The 17,812-nt window shown below is 39.0% G+C and overlaps 1 protein-coding gene across 2 annotated transcripts in view; it reads right to left on the reverse strand.

Annotated features, from left to right (window-relative positions):
• Positions 1-17,812, reverse strand: part of RNF24 (ring finger protein 24) — a 136,492-nt gene that overhangs the window by 31,508 nt on the left and 87,172 nt on the right. For both annotated transcript variants that reach the window (XM_081255903.1, XM_081255904.1), the window contains exon 2: positions 10,494-10,643. In XM_081255903.1, coding sequence (XP_081112029.1) covers positions 10,494-10,643 — 150 coding nt within the window. The remainder of the gene's footprint in view (positions 1-10,493; positions 10,644-17,812) is intronic.

Genomic DNA, 17,812 nt, shown 5'->3' on the forward strand with positions numbered 1-17,812 from the left:
GAGGAGTACTGCCATCTTAACATCTTAAGGCTTCCAATCAATGAAATCTTTCCATTTATTTAGGTCTTCTTTAATTTATTTCAGCAATATTTTGTAGTTTTCAGTGTACAAGTCTTTCACCTCCTTGGTTAAATTTACTCCTAGGAATTTCATTCTTTTGGATGCTATTGTAAATGTTTCATTTATTTCCTTTTCAGATTGTTCCTTGTTGGTGTACAGAAATACAACTGGTTTTTTTGTGCTGCTTCTGTATTCTCAAAGTTTGCTTAACTTGTTTAGTAGTTCTAGATTTGTGTGTGTGTGTGTGTATTCTATGGGATTGTCTATATATAGAATCATGTCGTCTTCAAAAAGAGATAGTTTTACTTTCTTTCCAATTGGATGCCCTCTATTTCTTTTTCTTGTGTAAATGCTCTGGCTAAAACTTCTAGTACAATGTTGCATGGTAATGGTGAAAGTGGGCATCTTTTTAAAACCAATATCAATTCTTTTATTTTTTTCACTGTTTCTTTTGAGAAATCAGTTTTGCTTTTCTTTTTTTTTTAGTATACAATGACGTGTATCCACCATTATAGTAACATACAGAATAGTTTCATCGCCCTACACATTCTTTGTGTTCTACCTGTTCATCCCTCCCTCTCCCGTAGATCCTGGCAACCGCTGACCTTTTAACTTTCTCCATAGTTTTGCCTTTTCCAGAATGTCATATAGTGAGAGTCACAGAGCATGTAGCCTTTTCAAATTGTCTTCTTTCACTTAGAAATATGCATTTAAGATTCCTCCATGTCCTTTCATGGCTTGATAGCGCATTTACTTTCAGTGCTGAATAATATTCTGTTATCTGGATGGACTACAATTCATTTATTCATTTACTCACTGAAGGATATCTCGGTTGATACCAAGTTTTGGCATTTATGAGTAAAGCTTCTTTCTAAAACATCTGTGTGTTGGTTTTTGTGTAGACATAAGTTTTCAAATATTTTAGATATTTAAAGAAATTCACTTCTGTGTGTGTGTGTGTGTGTGTGTGTGTGTAACATTTTATCTTAGTCATGGGTTGTCAGCCATTTCACAAAAAGCAACCCCCCCCCAAACCAACCCCATTTTTTTTGGTTTGCTGTACTTCTTGAACCCTTAACTTGTGAGGGAAATTTTCATCTACTGCTTCTTCCATATTCTCTCTCAACATTTCTTTTTTGGACTCAATTTAAATGTGGTTTAGGCCATTTTACTATGTCCCAAATGTTTGTTACATTTTCTACCCCTTCGTCTTTCCAACCATTATCCTGCTTATTTTCTACTGACTATTTGCCACATTACTAACATTTTCTTTGTTATTAAAGAGTATTGAGCGGAGTTCTCTGTGCTATACAGTAGGTCCTTGTTGGCTATCTATTTTAAACATACCAGTGTGTACGTGTCAATCCCATACTCCCATTCTATCCCTCCCCGCCATCCTTCCTCCCTGCTAACCGTAAATTTGTTCTCTAAGTCAGGAGTCCCCAACCCCCAGCCTGTTAGGAACCGGGCCGCACAGCAGGTGAGCGGCAGGCGAGAGAGTAAAGCTTCATCTGCCACTCCCCATTGCTTGCATTACCGCCTGAACCATCCCCCACCCCTGCTCCCTCCACCTTCCGGGGAAAAATTGTCTTCCTCAAAACTGGTCCCTGGTGCCAAAACGATTGGGGACTGCTGCTCTAAGTCTGTGAATATGTTTCTCTTTTGTTCATTTGCATCTTTTTATTAGATTCTTCATACAAGTGATATCATATGATATTTGTCTTTCTCTGTCTGACTTACTTCACTTAGTATGATAATCTCCAGGTTCATCTACGTTGCTGCAAATGGCATTATTTTATTCTTTTTAATGGCTGAGTAATATTCCATTATATATATGTACCACATCTTATTCATTCATCTCTTGATGGACATTTAGGTTGCTTCCATGTCTTGACTATTGTAAACAGTGCTGCGATGAACATTGGGGTGCATGTATCCTTTTAAACCATGTTTTTCTTTGGATATATGCCCAGGAGTGGGATTGCTGGATCTTATGGTGGCTCTATTTTTAGTTTCTTAAGGAACCTCCATACTATTCTCCACAATGGCCGTACGAATTTACATTCCCACCAACAGTATAGGAGGGTTGCCTTTTCTCCACACCCTCTCCAGCATTTATTATTTATAGACTTTTTGATGATGGCCATTCTGACTGGTGTGAGGTGATATCTCACTGTGGCTTTGATTTGCATTTCTCTAATAATTAGTGATGTTGAGCATCTTTTCATGTGCCTCTTGGCCGTCTGTATGTTTTCTTTGAAGAAATGTCTATTTAGGTCTTCTGCCCAGAAAATGGGCATCTTTGTCTTGTTCCTGATCTTAGGGGGAAAGCTTTCAGTTTTTCACCATTGAGTATGATGTTAGTTGTGGGTTATTCATAAATGCTATTTCTCATGTCAGTTTTTTTAAAATTTTATTATTTTATTTATTTATATTTTGGCTGCATTGGGTCTTCATTGCTGTGCACGGGCTTTCTCTAGTTGCTGTGAGCAGGGGCTACTCTTCGTTGTGGTGCGTGGGCTTCTCATTGTGGTGGCTTCTTTTGTTCTGGAGCATGGGCTCTAGGTGTGCAGGCTTCAGTAGTTGTGGCACGCAGGCTCAGTAGTTGGGGCTCACAGGCTCTACAGTGCAGGCTCAGTAGTTGTGGCGCACGGGCTTAGTTGCTCCGTGGCATGTGGGATCTTCCCGGACCAGGGCTCGAACCCGTGTCTCCTGCATTGGCAGGCGGATTCTTAACTACTGCGCCACCAGGGAAGTCCCCTTATGTCAGTTTTAGTGCACTCTATTTTTTCTAGGAAAGTGTCTAATTCAACTAAAATTTCAAATTTACTGGCATAAAGTTGCTTATAATATCCTTTGCTATCTTTTTAATGCTTGTAGGATTTGTAGTAATGTCCCCTTTTTAATTCCTGATATTAGTAAATTTATGTTTTCTCTTCTCTTCTTCTGGATCTCTTTCTAGAGATTCATCAATTTTGTTAATCTTTTTAAAGAATCAGCTTTTTTGATTTCAATCATTTTATTATACATTTGTTTTCTAGTTCATTGATTTCTGTGCTTAGTTTTTTTAGGAAGATTTTCTTCTACTTTCTTTTCGTTTTTTTTTTTTTTTTTTTGCTCCATGAAAGGAAAATTTGTATCACTGGTTTTCAGTCTTTCTTGTCTAATATATGATTTTTTCTTTTTTTCTTTTTTTTTTTTTTGCGGTACATGGGCCTCTCACTGCTGTGGCCTCTCCCGTTGCAGAGCACAGGCTCCAGACGCGCAGGCTCAGCAGGCATGGCTCACGGGCCCAGCCGCTCTGCGGCATGTGGGATCCTCCTGGACCGGGGCACAAACCCATGTCCCCTGCATTGGCAGGCGGACTCTCAACCACTGCACCACCAGGGAAGCCCTATATGATTTTTAAAACTATAAATTTCTCTTAATTAGGTCAAATTTATTAATCATGTAATTCAAATCATCCTTACTGTTTTTTATTTTTCATTTTTTGGTCTTCCTGTTCTGCTGAGAGAAGTGTACACTACATTTTCATGTAAGGGAATAAAATTAACTCCATTACAGTTCATTAAAATGAGGCTGGATTTGTAAACTTACTTTGCTTATTTGACTTTTACTTGGATCTGCATATTTTCCCAAAGCATCATTACTTCCAGCCACAGCAGGGGTCAATTTGTGTTTACCTTTTTTTCAATCCATGGCTCAAAAACTCATCCCTTCTAGAAAGTCCTACTTAAATTAATTTCATCCCTCTGATTACTCTGTCACTCTAAGTTCAACTAATTACCTAATATTTTAGATTGCACTATTTTATTTTGCATTTGCCATGCATTTAAGAGAAATATCTTTTTGCTATTCCTTCCAGGAAACATACTAGTAATATAGATTGTGACTTATTTGATGAAAGGAGGTAAGAATGGGGAATATTTCCTTTTTCTTAAGTAGCTTGTTATCCATTATTAAAAGAAAAGTAAAGTAGGTACTGTCTTTGTTTAAAAATATAAGGCTCAAAAAGTTTTAATATTGTAAATCAACTATACTTCAATAGAAAAGTTTTAGAATGTCCTCAGTATGCAAATCTGTCCTTTGAGTGTGATTATGAAATTCTGAAATGGTTATTTTAAAATGAAGCCTGATAAATATAATTTATTATTATTTTTTAAGTGGTTAAGAGCAAGTGCTTGGGTCAGACACAACTAGGTTTGAGTCTCAGCTCTAACCAACTTTTATCTGTGTGACTATAGGAAAATTATTTAACTTCTGTAAAATAAAGATAATAAAGTTACCTGGTTTAACTGCAGTACACAGCACAGGGTCTGACACATAGTAAGTACTTAATAACATGCTCAGTTAGACCTCCCACATTGCTCTTTTTTTTTTTTTTTTTTTGCGGTATGCGGGCCTCTCACTGTTGTGGCCTCTCCCGTTGCGGAGCACAGGCTCCGGATGTGCAGGCCCAGCGGCCATGGCTCACGGGCCCAGCCGCTCCGCGGCACGTGGGATCTTCCCAGACCGGGGCACGAACCCGTATCCCCTGCATTGGTAGGCGGACTCTCAACCACTGCGCCACCAGGGAAGCCCCTGCTCTTTGATTCTACTTATTCATGCTGAGTATCCTAAGCTTCCCTGCAGTAGTCATTTCAAGCCCTTGCCACCCTCTTCAAGCTTTATCCTACCATCTCCTTCCCCATCCTTTTCAACTACTTTTCAGAGAAAGAGGTTTTCAGATATGCAGCTCTCTTGCTCCCAGCCCCACATACCTACGTATATACTGTTCTTCCCAGTTACCTTCATCTCTGTCTTAGGAAGGTATTCTCCTGTTTAAAACCAATATTGCTGTAACTTTTAGGTATGTCTCTCCTCACTTCCACGATTCATTCTTTCTCACAAATCCTCTACAACTAGCTCATTCTCCTTAATATTATATTTATAAATATCCCTAAATCTCTATTTTAAAAAAACCCCAAACAACAAAATACTTCCTTAGGGATTTCCTGGGTGGTGCAGTGGTTAAGAATCCGCCTGCCAAGGCAGGGGGACACGGGTTGATCCCTGGTCTGTGAAGATCCCACATCCCATGGAGCAACTGAGCCCATGTGCCACAACTGCTGAGCCTGTGCTCTAGAGCCCATGTGCCACAACTACTGAGCCCATGTGCCACAACTACTGAAGCCCGCGTGCACTAGGGCCTGCATGCCACAACTACTGAGCCCGTGTGCTGTAACTACTGAAGCCCATGTGCCTAGAGGCCATGCTGTGCAACAAGAAAAGCCACTGCAATGAGCAGCCCGCACACCACAATGAAGAGTAGACCCCACTTGCTGCAACTAGAGAAAGCCCGTGTGCAGCAATGAAGACCCAGTGCAGCCAAAGCCAAAACAAAACAAAACTTCTTTAATTTACAGGAAACTGCACTCCCCACCCCTAATCTTTTCTTAGCCAATATTCTTCAAAGAGGAGGTTATATTCCTTGTATCCATTTTCACCTGCTCCTCAGGCTTTGTCCCATTATAACCCACCTTTCATCACCTGTGCACCTATTCTACTGAACCTTTTCTAAGATTATGAATGCAAAGCTAAGTGTAATGGAAACTCTTCAGTTCTTCTTACTGGACCGCCCTGAGAACGGCTGACACAACTGACTCAATCCATTGAAGCCCTACTTGTGGGGCACCTCTCTCATGATTTTCCTCCTGTCTCCTGCTATCCCTTTCTAATCTCTCTTATGGGTTCCTCTTAAATGTCAATGTTTATCTAGGATTCTGTCCTGGACCCATTTTATTTCACTATATACATTATCTTTATGGGACACTCCTGGCTTCAGCTTCCACCTATTATTATATCATCTCCTGTTTCCAGACCAGACTTCTCATAAGCTTTAGACCTATATATCAAATTGTGTACTAAACAGCTTGACTGTTACACAGGGAACTCAGTCCTCCCATGTCTGAAACAGAATCTATCATCTTTCCACCCCAAACTTGCCCATCCATTTTCTTTCTCTGTTAAGGGATTGCTATCCACCCAGCTGCCTAAATCAGAAGTCCAGGAAAGATTCTAAGCTCATCCTTTCCTTGTCTTTTATGTCCAGTCACCAAATTCTATTCATTTTCACCTCTCAAGTATTTCTCAAAACCAGCCATAGCACTCTCTCTATCTTTTCTGTCATTATCTTGACCTTATAATTTCTAGTACGTAACTCAAAAATTTCCCTCTATTTTTAATTTTTAATTACATATGTTTCAAAGTTATATATAGTTTTACAGGTTAGTAACAACAACAACAATAAAAATCAGCAATCCTGCTCTCTTCCCCAGAGATAACCATTTTTTTCCCTTTAGCTATTTTGATATTTACTTCCAAGTTTCTCAATATGTTTCTTGTGTTGTTACTTCTTGATTTTTCAGTTTTATGCATATCTATTAACTTCCTATTAGGGACACCATTCTTTCATTTACCTAACCACATTTATTGAGTGCCAATATTGTGCTAGGCACTGTTTGGGTGTTTGGGATACAGCAAACAGAACAGACAAATATCTATCTGGGGACAGAGATGAATAACAAACATAAATTAGAATATTATATGGTTCGTTATAAAATAGCAAAGACAGCTTTCTTTTGTGCTCCAGTAGTGATCTATCCATAGCCCTATCACAGGCAGAAAATTCTATACTACAATGTTGTGTAAGATTGTGGTTGGTGCTGGGTGTCTCATTTAGACTTAAGTTGTGTTCCTCCTATGGTTCTGATGAGTTTGGTTGTGACTGGAGTGATCTTTCTACTTGAGAACATAATAGCTCCCTGGGAAGGTGTTGGAGAACTTAAGTTATATCTAAAAATGGGCTTGGGTAATATTAGAGGAGTTGAATCCATGAATCTCCAGAGTAACTGTAAATGACTTGTGAAATCCAAACTTAACATCTGAAGGGTTAAAAGCAACAAACTGAGATCATCAGAAAGTGAAAACGTCTTACATTGTGATTAAAATTTCAAAATGGTACCAATTACTTGTAAATGAAATTTAGAAATGTTTGAATGTGACTCGTTTCTCTGATTAAGCAAGGTAATTTTATTTTAGTGTAGAAGATTCCCACTTATTTGCTTTGTTAGCTTAATAATAAAAAACATACAAAAATGATAAAATGTACTACAATGATAATGCATGAAAACAACTGCTATAGTTTTTTTCTTTATTTCTTTACGTATTTGCTTGATTATTAAAAGAAAAACAATGAGATAAAATGGTGTTTCACAACTTACTTCTCAAAAAATTTACCCGAGTCACAATTGGTATACTAGTGTTTTTCTTAAAACAAAGTTAAAGGCTTAATTAATTCTTTGACAAAGTAATAAAAAATATACTATAAGCTACACATTTTAGATTATTTTATATGCTAACCCTTCCTTTTTTAAAATATTATTTTTATATTTTTGTCTTCTTTTTAAAAATAATTTGGTTTCAGATATTAAATTCACAAATTTCTGAGTTAAACCACTATTTGGAGAGGAATTACCAAAAAATTTAGTAGGTCTGAAAAAAAGAAACAGATTTTAATGTTCTGAGGTCCTGTTTGTGCCATGGCAATTCCCTAATAAAAAAAATGCTGAATATTTACATAACATTTATCAAACTATTATTATTTTTTAAAATCAAACTATTATTAAAAATGTTAGAAGAAGGAAATTTCTGGAAATAAACAGATTTTTAAAAAGTTTTTCCTGAATGCTATAATTATATTAGCTAAGTATTTAATTTATCTATCTGAACAAGACCTAAAAATCATAAGCAGACAGCATATAAGGGTGAATTACAGTTTTGAGAACTTCAGAAAAGATTCATCTATAAAAAAAAAAAAAGATTCACTTTCTATGAAGAATGTAAATTCACTTGTCAGAAAATCAGAAACTACACACTAAATTCATTTGAATTTGTCCATCAATGAGTGCCCCCAAAACACTAGTGCTGAAAGATATTTGATGATGGTATTTATCTTAATATAATCATATACTGTGCAAACACTAAAAACTGTTAGATGTATAGCTGTTTAATAAAATTCAATTCTCTTCTCTTTTATTCCATAAAGCTCTTTGAATACGGTGTAAAAATTTTTTACAGTCTCAGCTTTGGCTTTGAAAATTAGGCCCTATTTGGAAATAAAAACAAAAAAACCCAAATGGGACCTAATCAAACTCAAAAGCTTTTGCACGGCAAAGGAAGCCATAAACAAAATGAAAAGACAACCCATAGAATGGGAGAAAATATTTGCAAATGATGCAACTGACAAAGGATTAATCTCCAAAATTTACAAACAGCTTATGCAGCTCAATATCAAAAGAACAAACAACCCAATCAAAAAATGGGCAGAAAACCTAAACAGATGTTTCTCCAAAGTAGACGTACAGGTGGCCAAGAGGCATATGAAAAAATGCTCAACATCACAAATTATTAGAGAAATTCAAATCAAAACTACAATGAGATATCACCTCACACCAGTCAGAATGGCCATCATCAAAAAGGTTACAAACAATAAATGCTGGAGAGGGTGTAGAGAAAACGCAACCCTCCTACACTGTTGGTGGGAATGTAAATTGATGCAGCCATTATGGAGAACAGTATGGAGGTTCCTTAAGAAACTAAAAATAGGGCTACCATATGATCCAGCAATCCCACTCCTGGGCATATATCCAGAGAAAAATATGGTTTGAGAGGATGCATGCACCCCAATGTTCATTGCAGCACTGTTTACAATAGTCAAGACATGGAAGCAACCTAAATGTCCATCAACATATGAATGAGTAAATAAGATGTGGTATGTATATACAATGGAATATTACTCAGCCATTAAGAAGAATAAAATAATGTCATTTGCAGCAACATGGATGGACCCGGAGATTATCATCTAAATAAGTCAGACAGAGAAAGACAAATATCATATGATATCGCTTATATGCAGAATCTAAAAAAAAATGATACAAACTTATTTACAAAACAGAAACAGACTCACAGACTTAGAGAACAAACTTATGGTTACTGGGGGGAAGGATGGGGGAGAGGGACAGACTGGGAGTTTGGGATTGACATGTACACACTGCTATATTTAAAACAGATAACCAAGAAGGACCTACTGTATAGCAGCAGTCCCCAACCTATTTGGCAACAGGGACTGGTTTTGTGGAAGATGGTTTTTTCATGGACTGGGGTGGGGAGGGGGATGGTTTTGGGATGATTCAAGTGCATTGATTTGTTATGGTTTCTGTGTAGTCAAACCTCTCTGCTAATGATAATCTGTATTTGCAGCCGCTCCCCAGCACTCGCATCACCGCCTCGCTCCACCTCAGATCATCAGGCATTAGATTCTCATAAGGAGCACGCAACCTAGATCCCTCGCATGTGCAGTTCACAGTAGGGTTTGCGCTCCTATGAGAAACTGCTCATCTGACAGGAGGTGGAGCTCAGGCGGTAATGAGAGTGATGGAGAGTGGCTGTAAATACAGATGAAGCTTCACTGGCTCACCCGCTCCTCACCTCTTGAGGTGCGGCCCAGTTCCTAACAGGCCACGGACCAATACTGGGGGTTGGGGACCCCTGCTGTATAGCACAGGGAACTCTGCTCAATAAACCTAAATGGGAAAAGAATTTGAAAAAGGATACATGTGTATGTATAATTGAATCACTTTGCTGTACACCTGAAACTAACATAACATTGTTAATCAACTCTACTCCAATATAAAATAAAAAAATTTAAAAAGTATTGAAATGAAAAAAAAGAAAAAATGACGAAAATTAAGCCCTATTTAAAAACTGAGAAAGAGGAAAAATGCTTGCTTAAACAATTATGAGTCAGTCAACCATGAAAGTTTACTGGCCAAATCCATTAATCCTTCTAGTGGGTATTTTATCCTTTATCACTTGTCTGTACATGTGCTACAGAGCTTGTCGAATAGTGTTTTATGCAGATAATCACCTGTACACCTGACCAATTCACCAAAAAATGTAAGATTCAGATATTCTTGAGAAACCACAAAAATCTGTTTAAAGCCTTGTATCTTGTTTGGACACTGTTTTCTGATCCCTAATGACTTTAGCTAACACCCTCCTGAAAAGCAATCTTGAAATTTCTGTGAAAGTAGATTAAATATTGGGGACAATAACATAAGTGTCTCTGGGTTAGGTGCTAATACGTTAGAAAAACAAATGTGGACAATTTTCTCCTCTAATGTAAAATACCTCCTCAGCAGATAAAATTGAAGACTGAATAAAGGTGTTTTACTGATTAGTAACTCACAGAAGGTTAAAATGTTAAGCCACCTTAATTTTAGAAAATTTGCTAATTATCATACGTATAAAACATTTTAACCTAAGGGCAGAAAGTTGATTTATTATTGATTGCTTAACATATATTGAAGCAACACAGAATGAAAATTGATTACCTAATCAAGTAGCAACAGAAGAGTAAACTAAGGATGAAGACAAATATAGCAGTGCCAAAAACCACAATATATATGTTGAGTGGCAGATTCTGGAATCCAATATTAGGCATCCTGAAGTTGTAATGTGGGAAATCCGAGCTCATGGATGAACTGTGGGGAAAGAAAAGAATGGGAAAAAATTAGGTTATAAAGACTAAAAACCAAGATAGCATTATCTTTGTACATGTACAGAGGCAAATTTTTCCTTAAGGCTTGAAACAAATATGATAGGGTTAATATCCTTGCCATTAATTCATTAATCATGCCACAAATATTTATTGAGTACTTATTATGTACCTAGCACTAGTCCAGAAGCTTGAGATCCTACCTAAAAAGCTTTACAAAAAGGTATTCACAGAGAGGTACTGGCATTATTTCACTGAAATAATGCCAATAATCAATAAACATCAATATATGAAAATGTTCAATGTCAAAGAAGTAAAAAGGAAAAAAAAGTTAAGATTTTAAAAACTCTTTAACCTTTAAAGTAATAATATTTATAATGGTAAAATATTGGCAATAACTTAGATTGTCTCAGAAGGAGATAATGATTAAATAATTATATAGAGTCATACGTTACAATATTATTTGGTCATGGAAACCTGTTTTCAATAAATTTTAAATTTTAATAAAGATATATGGGAAAATTAAGCAGGATATAAATTGTATATAAAATATGATCCCGATTTTGTAAAGGGTTGAAAAAAAAGGTGGATTATATATGGAAATATATGTGTACATATAGGGGTGTGTGTGTATGTGTGTGTGTAGCAGAAAAAAGCCTGAAAGCCAACATATCAAAATGTTAATAATGACTTGTGGTTTACTAGCCATTCTGATTTTCTTCTACTTTTTTTTTTTTTAAAAAAAACACTTTATTAAATCAGACTCGGGTGAATTCCCTGGCTGTCCAGTGGTTAAGACTCTGTGCTTCCATTGCCGAGGGCAGGGGTTCAATACCTAGTCAGGGAACTGAGATCTTGCAAAAAAAAAAAAAAAAAAAAGTAAAATTTATTTAGGAATTGCTCTTTGTGGGAATGAAGAGAAGAAATAGAACATACAGTGCACTGTTGGATCTTACTTGGCATTTCTGACTTCATTCACATGAAAATCATTTTCCCCTTTATGTAATTTCATGTTCCTGAAATCGCTAATTTCAGCCTAAATTTCAAACTAATCAGTTTATTTATTATTATTTTTTTTGCGGTACGTGGGCCTCTCACTGTTGTGGCCTCTCCCGTTGCGGAGTACAGGCTCCAGACGCGCAGTCTCAGCGGCCATGGCTCACGGGCCTAGCTGCTCCGCGGCATGTGGGATCTTCCCGGACCGGGGCACGAACCCGTGTCCCCTGCATCGGCAGGCAGACTCTCAACCACTGTGCCACCAGGGAAGCCCCCAATCAGTTTATTTTTTAAAGAAAAAGAAAGAAAAAGTCAAATATCTGAGTTTTTTTTTTTTTTTTTTTTTTAAGCAATGGGATTTTTCACCAAGATACAAAAGGGATAGAGATTTGGCCCTACAGAGGACTAGAGCTTCATACAGTACACCACAGTTAGATGGGCTGAAGCAGTGTTTCTTTTTTTTTTCAATAAATTTATTTATTTTAATTTTTTTGTTTATTTTTTTGGTTGCATTGGGCCTTCGTTGCTGCGTGCGGGCTTTCTCTAGTTCCGGCGAGCAAGGGCTACTCTTTGTCGTGGTGTGCGGGCTTCTCCTTGCAGTGGCTTCTCTTGTTGCAGAGCAAAGGCTTTAGGCACGTGGGCTTCAGTAGTTGTGGCACGCAGGCTCCAGTAGTTGTGGCTTGCGGGCTCTAGAATGCAGGCTCAGTAGTTGTGGCACACAAGCTTAGTTGCTCTGTGGCATGTGGGATCTTCCCGGACCAGGGATCGAACCTGTGTCCCCTGCACTGGCAGGCGGATCCTTAACCATGCAGCAGTGTTTCTTGAAGTGTGTTTGGTGGCCTCATTCTTCTTAGACCAGTTCCTGCTCCCTGGACAATACATCAGCATCTTCCCAGTAGTTAGTATTCTACTTTTGCTTCAAAAATGCTCAGAAAAAGAGACACCAGTAATTAGACTGCTGTGTTTTATAATTTGTGGTTCACAAACCATTAATAACCATATATTTCTTATTAATACAAGACATCCAAGAAAAACTTGCTAAGAAAAAATTATCTTAGACTTTGTTAATCTTTAAAAAAAAACTGAGACATAAATTTACATTAAAAATGCACCTATGTGTATAGGTCAAAGAGTTTGGACAAATGAATATACCCTTGTTACCACCATCCTAATCAAGATACAGACCATTTCTTTATCCCCAGAGAATTCCCTGTACCCCTTTGCAGTTAATCACCACTCCTAACCACTGATCTGATTTCCATCATTACAGATTAATCTTCCTTATTCTAGAATTTCATATTCAAATGGAATCACACAGTATGTGCTCTTCTGTGTTTAGCTTTTAGTCTCTCAGTAGGTGAGAGACTCTTAACAAACAGCTATATAAATTCACGTTATATTCCTAGCTTGTCCTAGTTATTCTATTATCTACAGCTGGTGTCTCCTAAAGATCATTAACTTCATCTTTGAATATATCAATTTTATGGTTAATTTTTGGATACTTCTTTCTACACAAAATTCCTGGTTATCCTATTCAGGTGTTGTTATTGTTTTCATGGAAGGACATTTCACCATGTCCTGGGTGTTCCTTTCCATTTTTAAGTCTTTCTTCAGTGGAACACTTTCTACCTATTATTTTTTTAAAGCCTTCAGCAGAGGAAACGTGTAGCTTGATTCACTCACCATATTTTGCCCCAGTCAAAATCTAAGGGAAAGCAGGAACTCCAAGGTGCTCAAGACTGGAGTGGTGGGACTTCCCTGGTGTCTCAGTGGTTAAGAATCTGCCTGCCAATGCAGGGGACACAGGTTCGAGCCCTGGTCTGGGAAGATCCTACATGCCACAGAGCAACTAAGCCCATGCTCCACAACTACTGAGCCTGTGCTCTAGAGCCTGCGAGCCACAACTACTGAGCCCATGTGCCACAACTACTGAAGCCTGCACTCCTAGAGCCCGTGCTCTGCCACAAGAGAAGCCACCACAATGAGCAGCCTGTGCACCGCAACGAAGAGCAGCCCCCGCTTGCCGCAAAACTAGAGAAAGCCTGCGCGCAGCAACGAAGACTCAACACAGCCAAAAATAAATAAACAAATTTATGTATATATAAAACAAACACTGGAGTGGTGAAGCCCCTTTTATGGTGAGACATCTGCTGATATGTGCCAGTCTTCTTCGGCCAAGGAAACACAAGTCCAAGCTCGCAGCCTAGCCCAGGTGGGTTCCTACATTAAGCCAGAAGGGAAGATAAAGCAAGTGGATACATACAGCCTCTTTCATTCACACCATTGTTCTTTTTTTATTTTCACCTTTTACTTTCATATAATCATGGAAAAACCCTCTGTGTCTATTGTCCTATACATCTGTTCATAGGAAACATGTATAACTAACATACACATAACATGATCAATACCTGGAACCTGTTTAAACATTCTCATTCATTTATCTGGCTTCTTTTATTTCATTCCGTATTAAAATTTTTTTCTTCTCTTCAAGTATGTTCTGTGAATTCTCAACTTATCCTCCATTTTTGTATCTTTAGCATTATTTCCCTCTTTCTTAGAGCTTTATGCTTTATTTTGTTACTTCATCCAACTTCTCTGGAATACTTTTCAGATCTCTTAAAACGTGACTTCAGCTCTTATATTATCTATGTGATGCTGTCTGCAAATGCTCACAGCATGTATATTACTGTCTCTTTTTTCATCTGCAGTCTTCTATGTTCCTCTTTTAAGTTGATGTATTTACTCTAGGAGGGAGGCAGTCCATACAGAACACACTAAGAAGAGGCCTGACAGGGCAAATTCATCTCCCTTCCTGGTTAGCATTATCTACTGGAAGAGGTTGTTGGTCACATTACATCAAGCACACCACTGTGCACTTCAGTCTAATTCAACAAGGCACTGGGTGCCAGGTCTGTAGTAAAGAAAGAAACAAGAAAAATGTGTTCAGAGAAGGGGAGAAGTCTCACATGACATGCTCACTTCAGAATTCTGTCTAGGTTTGGAATTTTCCCAGAAAAAAGGAGAAAATTCTTTTTTTTTCCTTTTCCACTTCTATCTTCTGTATGAGTGTATATATATATATATATATATATATATATATATATATAAATGTATATATATATATATATATATATATACTTTTTCATATTCTTTTCTATTATGGTTTATTATAGGATATTAAATACAGTTCCCTGTGTTATAGTGTAGGACCTTGTTGTTTATCTATTTTATATATAGTAGTTTTTATCTGCTAGTTCCAAACTCCTGATTTATCCCTCCCTCACCCCCTTTCTCCTTGGGTAACCATAAGTTTGTTTTCTATGTCTGTGAGTCTGTTGTTTTGTAAATAAATTCATTTGTATCATATTTTAGATTCCACATATAAGTAACATCATATGGTATTTGTCTTTCTCTTTCTGGCTTACTTCACTTAGTATGAGAATCTCTAGGTCCATCACATTGCTGAAAATGGCATTATTTCACTCCTTTTTTATGGCTGAGTAGTATTCCACTGTATATATATATACCACATCTTCTTTATCCATTCCTCTGTTGATGGACATTTAGGTTGGTTCCATGTCTTGGCTATTGTAAACAGTGCTGCAATGAACATTGGGGTGCATGTATCTTTTTTTTTTTTTTTTTTTTTTTTTTTGCGGTACGCGGGCCTCTCACCGTTGCGGCCTCTCCCGCTGCGGGGCACAGGCTCCGGACGCGCAGGCTCAGCGGCCATGGCTCACGGGCCCAGCCGCTCCGCGGCACGTGGGATCCTCCCGGACCGGGGCACGAACCCGCGTCCCCTGCATCGGCAGGCGGACTCTCAACCACTGCGCCACCAGGGAAGCCCCCGTATCTTTTTGAATTAGAGTTTTCTCCAGATATATGCTCAGGAGTGGGATTGCTGGGTCATACAGTAGTTCTGTTTTTAGTTTTTTGAGGACCGTCTCATAGTTCCTGCAGCAATTTACATTCTGGCCAACAGTGTAGGAGGGTTCTCTTTTCTCCACAACCTCTCCAGTGTTTGTTGTTTGTAGACTTTTTATTTTTTAAAAAATATTTATTTATTTATTTTTGGCTGCATTGGGTCTTAGTTGCAGCACATGGGCTCTTTTGTTGTGGCACGTGGGCTCTTCATTGCAGCGCATGAGCTTCTCTCTAGTTGGGCCACACGGGCTCTAGAGCGCGTGGGCTCTGTAGTTGTGGCATGTGTGCTCAGTTGCCCCGTGGCATGTGGGATCTTATCTCCCCAATCAGGGATCAAACCCACGTCCCTTGCATTGGAAGGTGGATTCTTAACCACTGGACCACCAGGGAAGTCCCTGTAGACTTTTTAATGATGTCTATTCTGATTGCTGAGAGGAGATACCTCACTGTACTTTTGATTTGTATTTCTCTAATAATTAGTGATGCTGAACATCTTTTCATGTGCCTGTGGGCCATCCGTATGTCTTCTTTGGAGAAATGTCTGTTTAGGTCTTCTCCCCGTTTTTTGATTGGGTTGTTTGTGTTTATGATATTGAGTTGCATGAACTGTGTATATTTTGGAACTTAAGCCCTTGTCGGTTGCATAGTTTGTAAGTATTTTCTCCCATTCCGTTAGGTTGTCTTTTCATTTTGTTTATGGTTTCCTTTGCTGTGCAAAAGCTTATAAGTTTGATTAGGTCCCATTTGTTTATTTTTGCTTTTGTCTCTATTGCCTTGGGAGTCTGACCTAAGAAAACATGCAAGGCCTTTCTTCAAGGTTCACCTATAATAAAAATAGGCTGCTGTGGCCTGCCCTATGTTAGATCCAGGAACTTAACAACCGTTTCAAAATTATGTGTATATAGAGGGATGCACTCTGGGTTTCTAAAAGCAAACTTGGGAAACATACAGTTAGAACTGGGCACATTAATGGGAATTCCCTGGTGGTTTAGTGGTTAGGACTCAGCTCTTTCACTGCCATGGGCCCAGGTTCAATCCCTGGTCGGGGAACTAAGATCCCAGAAGACACACAGTGAGGCCAAAAAAAAAAAAAAAAAAAAAAACAACTGGGCACATTAACAAATTTGGGAACTTTCTAATGTTCAACTTATTTTAAGAAGTTTTACCCTTGGTTCTATTAAAAAAGAAAAAAAGATTTATCAAATCAAAACCTCTCCTTACGAGAGACCTTCAAGATGGCAGAGGAGTAAGACGTGGAGATCACCTTCCTTTCCACAAATACATCAGAAATACATCTACATGTGGAACAACTCCTACAGAACACCTACTGAATGCTGGCAGAAGACCTGACTTCCCAAAAGGCAAGAAACTCCCCACATACCTGGGTAGGGCAAAGGAAAAAAGAAAAAACAGAGACAAAAGAATAGGGACAGGACCTGCACCTCTGGGAGGGAGCTGTGAAGGAGGAAAAGTTTCCACACACTAGGAAGCTCCTTCACTGGCGGAGACAGGGGATGGCGGGGGAAGGCTTCCGAGCCACGGAGGAGAGCACAGCAATAGCGGTGCAGAGGGCAAAGCGGAGAGATTTCTGCACAGAGGATTGGTGCTGACCAGCACTCACCAGCCTGAGAGGCCTGTCTGCTCCCCTGCCGGGATGGGTGGGGGCTGGGAGCTGAGGCTTGGGCTTCGGAGGTCGGATCCCAGGGAGAAGACTGGAGTTGGCTGTGTAAACACAGCCTGAAGGGGGCTAATGCGCCACAGCTAGCCAGGAGGGAGTCCAGGAAAAAGTCTGGAACTGCCTAAGAGGCAAGAGACCATTCTTTCGGGGTGCACGAGGAGAGGGGATTCAGAGCACCGCCTAAACGAGCTCCAGAGATGGGTGCAAGCTGTGGCTATCAGAGTGGACACCAGAGACGGGCATGAAATGCTAAGGCTGCTGCTGCAGCCACCAAGAAGCCTGTGTGCAAGCACAGGTCACTATCCACACCTCCCATCCCAGGAGCCTGTGCAGCCCGCCACTGCCAGGGTTCCGTGATCCAGGGACAACTTCCCCAGGAGAACACACAGCATGGCTCAGGCTGTTGCAACATCATGCCAGCCTCTGCCACTGCAGGCTCACCCCGCATTCCATACCCCTCCCACCCCCTGGCCTGAGTGAGCCAGAGCCCCCTAATCAGCTGCTACTTTAACCCCATCCTGTAGGCGACCTACACGCAGATACAGGGCCAAATCCAA

This window comes from Mesoplodon bidens (assembly GCF_964165515.1).
Source record: "Mesoplodon bidens genome assembly, chromosome: 15".
NCBI classification, from domain to species: Eukaryota; Metazoa; Chordata; class Mammalia; order Artiodactyla; family Ziphiidae; genus Mesoplodon; species Mesoplodon bidens.